Below are 13,696 nucleotides of genomic sequence, written 5' to 3'. Positions count from 1 at the left end.
GGTTCCTCTGTTACTTTGGATCTGCCATTAACCCTGTACTCTGCCTTCAAATTTGGCCTTCCAAAGTATACACCTGACACTTCTCTGGATTGAGCTCCATCAGCCACTTCTTAACCCATCTCTGCAGCCTGCCCTGTGTCTTTCAGCACCCCATCCCATGTTTTACATTTGTTCCAGCATGTACCACTGTACAAAACCCTCTGGCTGCCCACCCTCCCCCTTGAGAAATTTCTACAAACCTCTCGGAGACATCTTTGAGCCTGGTGCGCGGGAGTCTACGCACTCTCCTGGCATCTGTTCTGCGGCCACATTATGTCCTGTCTGACTCACTCATCCAGTGGCCAGAATCCCACGTCTGCAGATCTCTGGGAATCCACTGGGAAGGTCATATCTGCAAGTCTGTGTCTGATGGCGACTGGAGGCTGAAAATGGCCTGCCTGAACCTGGAGAATGTGTATGGTCTCAGATGGCTGGGAGGGAGAACAAGGGCTTGTTTTGTTGCCTTGCACCTGCAAAATGCTGAAGGAACTCAGCAGCTCCAGCAGCATTCAAGAAATCAACCAGTTCAAGATCGTTTAATGCCATTTCCAGAACACAGGTGTAAAGGAGAATGAAATAATTTTCTTTCCATAGATGCTGCCTAACCTACTGAGCTCCTCCAGCATATAGTTCAAAGTTCAAGGTAAATCTATTATCAAAGTACTTGTACGTCACCCACAACCCTGAGATGTATTTTCTTGTGGGCATACTCAATAAATCTACAGAATAATAACCACAACAAAATCAATGTAAATCTGCCCGGCTAGGGTATTCCAACTAGAGTCCAGAAGATAACAAACTGTGCAAATACTACCAAAAAGAAAGAAATAAATATTGAGAACTTGAAATGAAGAATTCTTGAAAGTGAGTCAGTAGGTTGTGAGAACATTTGAATGATGGCACAAGTGAAGTTGAGTGAAGTTATCTCCTCTGGTCACGGGTCCGATGGTTTTGGAGTAATAACTGTTCCTGAACCTGGTGGTGTGAGTCCTGAGGCTCCTGTACCTCCTTCCTGATGGCAGCAGTGAAAACAAAGCATGTCCTGGGTGGTGGGGGTCTGTAATGGTGGATGTTGCTTTCTTACGACAGTGTTTCTGTAGATGTGCTCAATGGTGGGAGGGCTTTACCCATGATGGACTAGGCCATATCCACTGACTTTTGTAAGATCTTCCATTCAATGGCATTGGTGTTTGCATAGCAGGCTGTGATGCAGCCAGTCAATATATTGTCCACTACACATCTTTAGAAGTTTGGAGAAGTTTTAGATGTCATACCAAATCTCCCCTAACTCCCAAGGAAGTAGAGGGCGTGGTCCTGCTTTCTTTGTAATTGCACTTATTTGTGGGCCCTGGACAGGTCGTCTGAAATAGTAACACCTAGGAATTTAAAGTTGCTTACCCTCTCCTCCTCTGATCCTCTGACAAGAACTGCTCAAGCACCTCTGGTTTTCCTTCTCCTGAAGTCTATGATCAGCTCCATGTGAGTGTTCCTCTGGATTTCCAACTTCTGTACAACTTCTTGTTGTTTGTGTTGTGCTGTTGTTCTGTTGTTTGTGTTGTGCTGTTGTTTTGTTTGTGTTTGCTGAGCATTGTGGCCGTGCCATATTGACACTGGGATGTGTGCTGACACGTGCACAGCACATCTTTGGGTGTGTTGCTTGTGAACACAGATGAGGCATCTCACTCGATGTTTCAATGTACAGGTGATAAAAACAGTAAATGTGAGTCTTGAATCGCGATTGTGCCTCCTATCGCTATCCGTCTTGCTGATCCTGATTAGAGATTGCTCTTACTCGATACTGCTTAACTTGCTTTTGTTCAATCAGAACCTGAATCGGGTTTAATAATGGGGTCGGAGTCCACAGGACACTCAAAGCTGCCGCGCAGGTTGACTCTGTGGTTAAGAAGGCATACGGTGTATTGGCCTTCATCAATAGTGGGATTGAGTTTAAGAGCCGAGAGGTATTCTTGCAGCTACGTAGGACCCTGGTCAGACCCCATCTGGAGTACTGTGCTCAGTTCTGGTCGCCTCACTACAGAAGGGATGTGGAAACCATAGAAAGGGTGCAGAGGAGATTTACAAGGATATTGCCTGGATTGGGGAGCATGTCTTATGAGAAAAAGTTGAGTGAACTTGGCCTTTTCTCCTTGGGGCGACGGAGGATGAGAGGTGACCTGATACAGGTGGATAAGATGATGAGAGGCATTGATCGTGTGGATAGTCAGAGGCTTTTTCCCAGGGCTGAAATGGCTAGCACGAGAGGGCACAGTTTTAAGGTGCGTGGAAGTAGGTACAGAGGAGATGTTAGGGGTAAGTTTTTTATGCAGAGAATGGTGAGTGCATGGAATGGGCTGCCTGCAACGGTGGTTGAGGCGGATACGATAGGATCTTTTAAGAGTCTCCTGGACAGGTACATGGAGCTCAGAAAAATAGAGGGCTATGAGTAACCCTAGGTAATTTTTAAGGTAAGGACATGTTCGGCACAGCTTTGTGGGCCAAAGGGCCTGTATTGTCCTGCAGGTTTTCTACGTTTCTTTTACTGGTATATGTTGTGAAATTTGTTTTGTGGCAGCAGTATATTGCAATACATAATAAAAAACTATAAATGACACTGTGTACATACAGTACATATGTCCTGTATAAAATTAAATTAAATGAGATAGGCAAAAATAGTGAGTTGGTGTTCATAGACTTACTGTACTGCCCATTGGGAAATCAGTTCTATGTTCTGTAAGGAGTTGATTGCCTCCCACAGGGATCGCCTGGCGCGGACTGAGCTGCCCGCCATTTTGCAGCTGGCCATGGAGCGGGAGGACGTCACCCTGGCAGCCATCGTCTCAGGGGTTCTGCAGCACATGTTCAAGCACTCTGAGGTGACCACCCGTCTCCTCATCACCAATGGCGGCCTGGACTTCATACTCTTCTGGTGCCGTAGTGCCGATGTCGTCGTCCTGCGCCACTGCGCGGCTGCCCTTGCCAACTGTGCCATGCACGGGGGCCACAACAACCAGCGGCTGATGGTGGAGAAGAAGGCGGCAGACTGGCTCTTCCCGCTGGCCTTTGCCATGGACAGGATGGTGCGCTTCCACGCCTGCCTGGCCGTCACTGTCCTGGCCACCAACAAGGAGGTGGAGAAGGAGGTGGAACGGTCGGGAACGTTGGAGCTGGTCGAGCCCTTCGTCGCTTCCTTGCAGCCCGACGAGCTGGTGCAGAGCTGGCTGGATAGCACGGAGCACTCGCAGGGCCGAACGGCCTGTGAGCTGCAGAGGCTGGTTCAGCTGCTGGACAGCTCCCGACTGGAGGCCCAGTGCATGGCAGCCTTCTACCTGTGTGTGGAGGCCGGCGTAAAGGCCCGACAGAATAAGACCCAGGTACCCGGCGGGCAGTGGGGAGGGGCAGGGAGGGGAGGGAACTTGGGCGTTGGAGGAGGGATGTCAAGAGGGTGGAGAGGGTCTTGGAGTGAACAGGAGTGGGAGGGAGGAGGGAGGGGAAGGGGAGAGGAAATGGGTATCTGAGGAGGGTCTGAGGGGGAACAGGAGTTGGAGGGGGAGGAGGAAAGAGGTCAGAAAGAGTGGAGAGGGTGGAATTCTCTCACTGTCTCCATTCCATCCTATCATCCAGTGAAAAGTTCCCTGGATCTGAAGACCAGAGCTGAGGCATCACCCCCCCACCAACAAGACATTGTTCCCTCCCCTCCCATTCCAGGGTCTCTGCTCCCCCACCCCTACTTTTCCTTAACTCTGATTAACCCCTCCCTCCCCCTGTGCCTCAATGATCCCCACCACCCTTTACAATTTAAGTCATCTTCACTCTTCCCTCCGTCTTCACTGGCAGCCATGGTACATCAACCTTGTGAAGGGTCTCAGCCTGAAACATTGATTGTTTTCCTCCTGCACAGATGCTGCCAGACCTGCTGAGTTCCTCCTCCTTCACCTTTCCTCACCCCTCTCTTTTCCCTCAACCCCCTCCTCCCTCCTCGCTCTCCTCCCTCACCACCTGTCCTCCCTCAACTGCCCCATCTCATCTCCCCCTCCTACCTCACTTCCCCTCCTCACTCACCTCCCCTCCTCTCTCACTGTCTTCCTCTCCCCTCAGAGGGTGGGAAGGATTAAAGGGACATTCTGTATGTCCAGTGAGAGCAGGGGGAGAACAGCACTCAGGGATAAAGGATGCCTGGAGCTGGAGGATGCAGGAGAGGTCCGAAGTGAGTTCTTTGTGCTGATGTTCAGCAGGAGGAGAGCGGTGTGGGGGTGTGATAATGTCCGGAGTTATTTTGAGATCAGGAAGTAGGTGATGCTGGGTCATGGGAGAGCACTAACTTGTGCAAGTCCCCAAGAGCTGATGGGGTCTCTCCCAGATTTGCCAAGGCATCAGGGGCGGGGGGAGAGATTGCTGGGGCCTTGACCAAGTCTTTGTGTCCTCACTGACAACGGGTGAGGTGCCAGAGGACTGGAGAGTAACAAATGTTGTTCCTTTGTTTAAAGGAGGAAATTATAGACCAGTGAGTTCTTAGAGAGGATTCTTCAGGATTGGACTTCCAAGCGTTAGGAAAAACGTGATCTGATTAGGGACAGTCACCACAACTTTACGTGGCCAGGTCATGACCTTTAACATGACTGAGATTTTTGAGGAGATGATTGCAGAGAGTAGGGCTGTGAATGTTGTCAACATAGCCTTTTGACAAGGTCTCTCCTGGAAGGCGGATCTGGGGGTGAGGATGCATAAGACTGACGGTGACACTTGGTAGTTTGAATTCAGAATTGCCTTGCCCATTGAAGACGGGGTAGTAGTGGAGGGTGTTATTCTGACTGGAGGCCCATGATCAGTGGTGTTCCACAGGGATCAGTACTGGGACCTCTGCTGTTTGCGATGTATAATAAATGACTTGGACAAAAATGCAGATGGGTGGGTTAGTAAGCCTGAAGATGATCCAAAGCTTGGTGGATTTGTGGATAGTGTGAAGGACTGCCAAAGGATCTCCCTCACCACTGCATCATCCCCCTCCCCGCCAGTAGATCTCTCCTCCCTCCCCACCCACCCGTCACTCCATCTCTCCCTCCGCCACTACTGGACCCTCTTCCCAGGGCTGGGTGAGACTGGCTGGGGTCAGTGCACTCTGTGATGGGGGTGGTGTGTCTGTCTCCAGGTCCTGCATGAGGTGGGGGCCACACAGAGCCTGAAGCGGATCGTCAGCTACTCGGGCTGCGGCACCGTGTCCGCCCTGGCCAAGAAAGCTCTGTGCTTGCTGGGAGAGGAGGTCCCGCGCAGACTCTCCCCAACCGTCCCGAACTGGAAACCTGTCGAGGTCCAGACCTGGCTGCAGCAGGTCGGATTCGCCGAGTACTGCGAGAGGTTCTGGGTAAGCTGGGGTGCTAGCACGGGGAGAGTGGGCCGAGTGGTCGGTGCCCCGTGTAGCTTGTGCGGAATTCACTTGGGGAACTCGTGAGAAACGGGCAGGAGTCACCTATCTGACCCATCGAGCGTGCTCAGCCATTCAGTAAGATCACGCTGATCCGGCTCGACCGACCTTCCTTTTCCCCAGAATTACTTCCACAGCTGCGCAAAAATCTATCGAACCGTTTTAAATGTAGTTAATGAGGTAACCTTGACTGCTTCCCTGGGCAGAGAATTCCACAGATTCATTACTCTCTGGGAAAAGCAGTTTCCCCTCATCTCTCTCCAAAATCTATTCCCCTGAATCTTGAGGCTGTATTCCCTAGTTTTAATGATAAAGATTAGCCTTAGACGATGTTTGCATCAACCACCAACACAGCCCGAAGATGCACTGGGGTGACCACACTTCTGGCACCAACATTGCATGCCCACAACATACTAATTCCAAATTCAAAGTACCATTTATGACCAGAGTACATCGGTACATGTCACCACATACAACCCGGAGATTCTTTCCCTTGTGGACACACTCAGCAAATCTATAGAATAGTAATTGTAAACAGGATCAGCTAATCCTAACTCGTACGTGTTTGAAATGTGGGAGGAACCCACGTGGTCACGGGGAGAACTCTGTACACACGGTGGCAGGAATTGAACCCCCATCACAGGTGCTACAAAGCATAACACTAGCTGTTTGTATTTCAAAACGCAAACACAAGGAAATCTGCAGATGCTGGAATCTCAAGCAACACACATCAAAGTTGCTGGTGAATGCAGCAGGCCAGGCAGTCCTGACGAAGGTTCTCGGCCCGAAACGTCGACTGTACCTCTTCCTAGAGATGCTGCCTGGCCTGCTGCGTTCACCAGCAACTTTGATGCGTGTTGCTAAGCATTTCCCCTGGTTCCAGTTTCACTTATCAGTGGAAACAATTTTCTTGCCTCTATCTATCCCGTTCATAATTTTATATGCTTCTACAGATTCCTGCTTGTTCTTCTCAATTCCAATGAGAAGAACGTCAAACTGAACGACTCCAACCCCTTCCCCTTCACAAATCTGGAATGTCTGTCCCCATCTCCACAATTCTGGAACAGCCCCAACTCCTTCCCCTCCACAATTCTAGAATGACATCTTCCCCTCCACCAGTGGATTTCTGAACAGCCCATGATCTCGTGAACAGAACAATGTTACTACTCCGTTTTGAAATTTATAGATTTTATTAGACCATTAGACATGGGAGCAGAATTAAACCATTCGGCCCATCATATTTGCTCCACTATTCTATCATGGCTGATTTATTATTCTTCTCAGTCCCATTCTCCTGCCTTCTCTCTGTAATCTTTAACATCCTAACTAATCAAAAACCTATCAATCTGCACTTTAAATAAACCAAATGACTTGGCCTCCACAGCCATCTGTGGCAATGAATTCCACAGATTCACCACCCTCTGGCTAAAGAAATTCCTCCTCATCACTGTTCTAAATGGACGTCCCTCTATTCTGAGGCTGTCCCCTCTGGTCCTAGAACCCCCACCATAGCAAACATTTTCTCCACCCACTCTCTCTAGGCCTTTCAACATTCGATAGATTTCAATGAGATCCCCTCCCCCCTCATTCAATTAAATTCCAGTGAGGCCCAGAGCCATCAGTTTCCCTTCCTCCTCAGTCTTTCATTCAGGGCGTCTCCTCTGAACTCCCTCCAATGTCAACACATCCTTTCTTAGATATGGGGCCCAAAACTGCTCTTGATACTCAAGTGCGGTCTGACCAGTTCCTGACAAAGTCTCAGCATTATATTTTGTTATTTTGTAGTCCTCTCCAACATTATATTGGCCATCATTACCTCCGTCTTCCTATCGTGCCACACCTTTGTTATAGTGTTATGTCTGGATTGACTGTGGTCACGGTACTGTGACGGGCTTCCACCGTGCAAATAATTGTGGTTCATGTCAGGGAATTCTGTGTCAACTGCTATGTGTCCACTAAAGCTACTGCTTCAGCCACAGTTGGATCTCTGTCCCCACCAGGACCTGCAAGTTGATGGAGACCTCCTACTGTTGGTGTCTGAATCAGAATTAAAGGAAGACTTGGGAATACAATCCAGCATCACTCGAAGAAGGTGGGAGAATCTTTCTCTTACTTCCTCATTGAACAACCCATTATGTAGAGTAGAGGGAGCTTCACTCTGTCCAACGCCGGGAGTGTGTGATGAGACAGTGTAAAGGGAGCTTCACTCTGTGTCTGACCCCGGAAGTGTGTGATGGGACGGTGAGGAGGGAGCTTCACTTTGTGTCTGACCTTGGGAGTGTGTGATGGGACGGTGTGGAGGGAGATTCACTCTGTGTCTGACCCCGGGAGTGTGTGATGGGACGATGTGGAGGGAGTTTCACTTTGTGTCTGACCCCGGAAGTGTGTGATGGGACGGTGAGGAGGGAGCTTCACTTTGTGTCTGACCTTGGGAGTGTGTGATGGGACGGTGTGGAGGGAGCTTCACTCTGTGTCTGACTCCGGGAGTGTGTGATGGGACGGCGTGGAGGGAGATTCACTCGGTCTGACTCTGCTTATGTGAGCGGACGGTACTAAGACTGTGATGTTTTAAACCAGTTCACTGAGGGATGAATTTGCTTTTCCATAGATTTCTACGGGAACTGCGGGAGTTAAAGATAAATGCCAACTACTCCACCTGCGACCCCGGTAACCTGGCTGACTGGCTGGCCGGCATCGATCTGTACTTCCGACAGTATACCTACCATCTGGTGCACTGTGGGATTGGGAAGGAGACGTTATCCCGAGTGACAGAGGAGCAACTGAGAAGGGATTGCGGGATCGAGAACGGAGTTCACCGGGCCCGGATCTTTGCCGCAGGACAGGGTAAAATGCCGGACACACACCGGGATATAGGTGAATGCTCTACAGGTGGGGAATCCCCCTCCTCCCTCGGACGTTCCTGTCCTTGTCGGAGTGCTTCTGTCTCAGGCTCCTTCTGTCCTCAGGTTACCGATACAACATCGAAACGCGGAGTGAAACACGTCCTTTGCGTTGCCGACCAACACAACCTACCCGTGTGCAGGGGCAGACTGCAAGTGTCGCCACGCTTTCTGGCACCAACATAGCATGCCCACAATATCACAAACAGCAAGATGGAACGCAATAAGGAATAAACAACAAAACGACACAACGAACCCCTCTCCTCCGTCCCGGCCACCCACCCACATACACTGTCCTCTCACCCCAGGACGGGCCGTCTTCTGCAGCCTCCTCGTGACTCGCAAACGCTGGGCCCGACTTCCCCCGTGATTCGACTTCACTTCCAATCGGCTTTCAGGCGTCAATTCGAACCTGCTCTGCCTCCTGTCTCTCCGCCTTTCCCGCTTCCAGTGTCCTGTAGCTGCCGCTTGCCTTTCTGTTTTGCCTCTGGTAAGCAGAGTCCGTCTGCTTTCACCTCTCTATCAAGCCCCGTCAGGCTGCCGGGCAGCCGTTCACCCCCTGCTCTCTCTGACAGACAGTGCACCCTTCCCCCCCCCCCCCCGCCATAGGCAGGCCCTCCCCTCTGCCCCCTTGGACTCTGCAAGTATTGGGCATTGCTTGTTCTCCTGCTGATCGATGTGCTCCTAGCTCTCCTTGTCTTTTGCTGCTGAGGTGTGGAGGTCTGGGTGTGGCGACGCTGTTGGAGACCGAATCCTTGCCATGGCTGTGCTCAGATTTATAAACTAGGTTTGTGCCCATGGATCGCTACAGCACAGTGCAGGACATTCAGCATGTCATGTTGTGGGATAGTCCAGGCTATTCGGCCCGTCGTGTTGTGGATAGTACAGGCCATTCGGACCAGCCTGTTGTGGGATAGTACAGGCTATTTGTCCCATCATGTTGTGGGATAGTACAGGCTATTCGGCCCACCATGCGGGGCCAACCCGTTTCACTGCATCTCATCCTCTCCACGTAGAACATAGCACAGTATAGGCCATTCGGCCCACAGTGTTGTGCCGATCTTTTTACCTACTGTCAGAACAATCTAACCTTTCCCTGCCACATAACCCTCTATTTTACCAACATGCATGTGCCTTTACCAGCAGCCTGGCAGCATGTTCCACACACTCACCTCTCTGTGCCAAAACCTTCCCCTGACATCTCCCCTACTCTATCCTCCAGTCACCTTAAAATTATGCCCCCTTACATTAGCCATTGTTATTCCTAGGACAGAGTCTCTGACAGTCCGCTCTATCTATGCCTCTCATCATCTTGTATACTTCTATCTTCCTTTGCTCCAGAGAGAAAAGCCCAAGCTCACTCAACCTGTTCTCATTTGGCACCCTCTCTAATCCAGGCAGCATCCTGGTAAATCTCCTCTGCACCCTCTCTAATCCAGACAGCATCCTGGTAAACAACCTCTGCACCCTCTCTAATCCAGGCAGCATCCTGCTAAATCTCCTCTGCACCCTGTCTAATCCAGGCAGCATCCTGGTGAATCTCCTCTGCACCCTCTCTAATCCAGGCAGCATCCTGGTAAATCTTCTCTGCACTCTCTCTAATCCAGGCAGCATCCTGGTGAATCTCCCTCTGCACCCTCTCTAATCCAGGCAGCATCCTGGTAAATCTCCTCTGCACCCTCTCCAATCCAAGCAGCATCCTGGTAAATCTCCTCTGCACCCTCTCTAATCCAAGCAGCATCCTAGTAAACCTCCTCTGCACCCTCTCTAATCCAGACAGCATCCTGGTAAACCTCCTCTGCACCCTCTCTAATCCAGGCAGCATGCTGGTAAACCTCCTCTGCACCCTCTCTACACTTCCACCACATCCTTCCTGTAATGAGGTGACCAGAACTGAGCACAAAATTCCAAGTGTGGTCCCACACCACCCTGACTTGGGGATCTGTCACATGCCTTTGTTACTGGTTCTAGCTGCTGGAAGATGGTAGGGCAGCAGTTAGCGTGACACAATTACAGCTCGGCATGTCAGAGTTCAGAGTTCACTCTGTAAGGGTGGTCCGCTCGGAATGCATGCACTTCCTCTGGTTGTTACAATTGCCTCCTGCAGTCCAAAGATGTAGCGGGTAGGTGAACTGTCCTGTAGTTGTGTTAGGGTTAAATTGGGGTTGTTGGGGTTAAAGGCCGGAAGGTCCTGTTCTGCAATATATCTCTAAATAAATGAAATGTGTAACTCCTTCCCCAACAGTGGAGTGGGAACTGTCACCATGTGCGCTGGAAGTGTGGGACCCTGAGTGTGGAGGGAAGACAGACTCCGCTGCAGAGACGGTGCCCAGAGTTTATTCATAATCATTCCAACAGAACATCGCTGGCTCGGCCAAGTGATGACGCGAGAGACATCGCATTCTCAAAACTAGGACCCTGCGATTAGTGCTAATCAGTCGTCCACTTAAATAATACAAGTAACGCAGAATCCCAGAGCCTATCAAAATAAACTCAACAGGTGAAACAGAAAGTACCAGGAGACTGCGTTACACAGAGCAGGTCACTTGAGAAAAACACACAGAACCCCTCAATAATTAACAACTCTCAAATAACCAATCAGGGGCTCTGACAGCCTCGGAGCCCAACACTGTCTGGCTGCCCCACACAGGCCCGAAGAACTCAGTTCAGGGAACAGCTCCACTACAATGATGACATGAGCTCTAGGAGGCAGCCCACCTCTCTGCCACTCCACCGACTCAAGGGGACAGGATATATCAACTAGCAGAGGCCACATCCTGAGCACTGCAGTCCTTGCCTGATGCAAGGGTCTCACTCTCCCCCCCCCCACCCAACCCAGTCCGCTAAAGCTTGTCTTTTCTTGCTTTCCAGATCTGCAGCCCAACCTGCCCTGTGACCTGGTGGAGGCCAAAGAGGAAGCTCCCGATGTCTTCATCAGTTACCGCAGATCCACGGGTTCACAGCTGGCCAGGTTTGTGTTCAGTCCGTGAAGCTGAGGACAACTTGTTGAGTGGGCCCAGGGGTAAGGCCGAGGGGTCGATTGTCCCACTGGGGACTGAGGGTTCAGTTGTTCCACTGGAGGCCGAGGGTTCGGTTGTTCCAGTGGGGACTGGGGGTTCAGTTGTTTCACTGGGGACTGAGGGTTCGGTTGTTCCACTGGGGACCGAGGGTTCGGTTGTTCCACTGGGGACCGAGGGTTCGGTTGTTCCACTGGGGGCCGAGGGCTCGGTTCGGTTGTACCACTGGGGACTGAGGGTTCAGTGGTCCCACTGGGGACTGAGGGTTCAGTTGTTCCACTGGAGGCCGAGGGTTCGGTTGTTCCACTGGGGACTGAGGGTTCAGTTGTTCCACCGGGGACTGAGGGTTCAGTTGTTCCACTGGGGATGGAGGGTTCGGTTGTTCCACTGGGGACCGAGGGTTCAGTTGTTCCACTGGGGGCCGAGGGTTCGGTTCGGTTGTTCCACTGGGGACTGAGGGTTCGGTTGTTCCAGTGGGGACTGAGGGCTGTGAGGGAGCTTCCAGTGGAGGCCAAGGGTTGTGAGGGAGGTTCCAGTGGAGGCTGAGGGTTGTGAGGGAGATCCTGCCAGATGAGGGTTGGGCAGGTACATTGACGTGAAACAAACAGTGAAATGCATGCTTTGTGTCAATGAGGAAAAGAGTCCGAGGATCGTTGCCATGCTTCCAGCGCCAACACCGCATGCCCACAACCGACTGACGAACCCACACACCTTTGATGAAGGAGGGAACTGGGGCACGTGGGGGAAAGACACGTGGTCACAAGGGGAACTGAGAGTTCTGGCGCTGTAAAGTGCTGCCCACGTTGGGCTGATGGTTGCCCCCTGTGAGTGAACCTGGTGGGAGGGGGGAGCACGTATTGATTGATATTGAAGCTGTTCAGCCGGTGGCCCGTGGCTGGTGCTGATGGGGAAAGGCGTGGGACTCGCTCTGACCCTGCCTGCTCCTTCCTTCTCACACAGCCTTCTGAAGGTCCACCTGCAGCTGCGCGGATTCAGTGTCTTCATCGATGTGGAGAAGCTGGAGGCCGGGATGTTCGAAGACAAACTTCTGCAGAGCGTGAAGAGGGCCAGGAACTTCGTGCTGGTGTTGACAGCCAACGCACTGGACAAATGTATGGGTGACCTAGAGTTAAAGGACTGGGTCCACAAGGTGAGACATTATACAAGCAATAACACAAACAAAAGTCTGGAGGAAGTTAGCAGGACAGGCAGCGTTTATGGAGGGGAATGAACAGTCAGTGTCTCAGACCAAGACCCTTCATCGGGACTGGAAAGGAAGGGGAAAGAAGCCGGAGTAAGGGAAGTTGGAGATGGGAGGAGGTGTACAAACTGGCAGGTGATAGGTGGAGTGGGTAGATAGGTGGGTGTGGGAGGGGGAAACGAAGTGAGAAACTCAGAGGTGATAGGTGGAAAAGTTAAAGGGCTGAAGAAGGAATTGGATCGGAGAGGAGAGTGGACCATTGGAGAAAGAGAAGGAAGAGGGACACCCTAGGGAGGTGATGGGCAGGTGAGGAGTAGGGAAGGGCAGAGAGGGAAAAGGAATGGGGAGTGGAAAACAAGAGAAGGGACATTAATCTGGGTATTGGTCACCTGCACCAAGGAACAGTAAAGACCTTTGTTCTGTATGTGGTCTATACACCTCATTACACAGTGCAGTGAGGTAGTACAAGGTAAAACAGTAACAATATGCAAAAAATAGGTACGACAGTTACAGAGAATGTGCAGTACAGGGCAGACAGGTGCAAGGCCATGGGTAGATAGAGGTCAAGGGTCCATTATGTCATACATTCAACAGTTTTATAACAGCAGTTATAGGATCTGTCCTTGAGCCTGGTGGTAGGTGCCTTCAGGCTTTTGTACCTTCTGCCTGATTGTGAGAGGGGAGAGGGGAGAATGTCCGGGCTGGGGTGGGATCTTTGATACTGCTGGCTGCTTTACTGAGGCAGTGGGATATGTAGAGCCCACGGAGGGGAGGCTTTTTCCCGTGATGTGTTCTCTGTGTCCAAACTCTCTGTGGTTCTCTTGCTGTGACGGGCAGAGCAGTTGCCGTCCTGATGAATCCAGATCGGACGCTTCCTCTGGTGCGTCAACAAAAATTGCTGAGGATCAAAGGGGACATGCTGAATTTGTTTTGCCTCCTGGGGAAGTAGAGGCATTGGGGAGCTCTTGGTCATCACCAGGACACTGATAATGTTCACTCCCAGGAACCTGATGCTCTCAACCGTTGCAACCTCAACACCATTGATATAGACAGGAGCCTTTAAAGAAAGGAGGGAAGCAGCAGAAAGGAAATTATAGACCAGTTAGCCTGACCTCAGTGG

At 51.1% G+C, this 13,696-nt stretch overlaps 1 protein-coding gene across 3 annotated transcripts in view; it reads left to right on the top strand.

Annotated features, from left to right (window-relative positions):
* The window catches only part of sarm1 (sterile alpha and TIR motif containing 1), a 29,769-nt gene that overhangs the window by 6,201 nt on the left and 9,872 nt on the right, over positions 1 to 13,696 (top strand). Inside the window, exons 2-7 of one of the 3 annotated variants that reach the window (XM_072242819.1) lie at positions 2,795 to 3,410; positions 5,186 to 5,398; positions 7,459 to 7,550; positions 8,067 to 8,302; positions 11,230 to 11,329; positions 12,336 to 12,525. In XM_072242819.1, the coding sequence (XP_072098920.1) occupies positions 2,795 to 3,410; positions 5,186 to 5,398; positions 7,459 to 7,550; positions 8,067 to 8,302; positions 11,230 to 11,329; positions 12,336 to 12,525 (1,447 nt within the window). Of the gene's footprint in view, positions 1 to 2,794; positions 3,411 to 5,185; positions 5,399 to 7,458; positions 7,551 to 8,066; positions 8,348 to 11,229; positions 11,330 to 12,335; positions 12,526 to 13,696 lie in introns of all 3 variants that reach the window. The other 2 variants (XM_072242818.1, XM_072242817.1) reach the window with 2 other exon arrangements.

This window comes from Mobula birostris, chromosome 25 (assembly GCF_030028105.1).
Source record: "Mobula birostris isolate sMobBir1 chromosome 25, sMobBir1.hap1, whole genome shotgun sequence".
In the NCBI taxonomy this organism is placed as follows: Eukaryota; Metazoa; Chordata; class Chondrichthyes; order Myliobatiformes; family Myliobatidae; genus Mobula; species Mobula birostris.
This window is presented reverse-complemented; position numbering and strand designations above follow the sequence as displayed.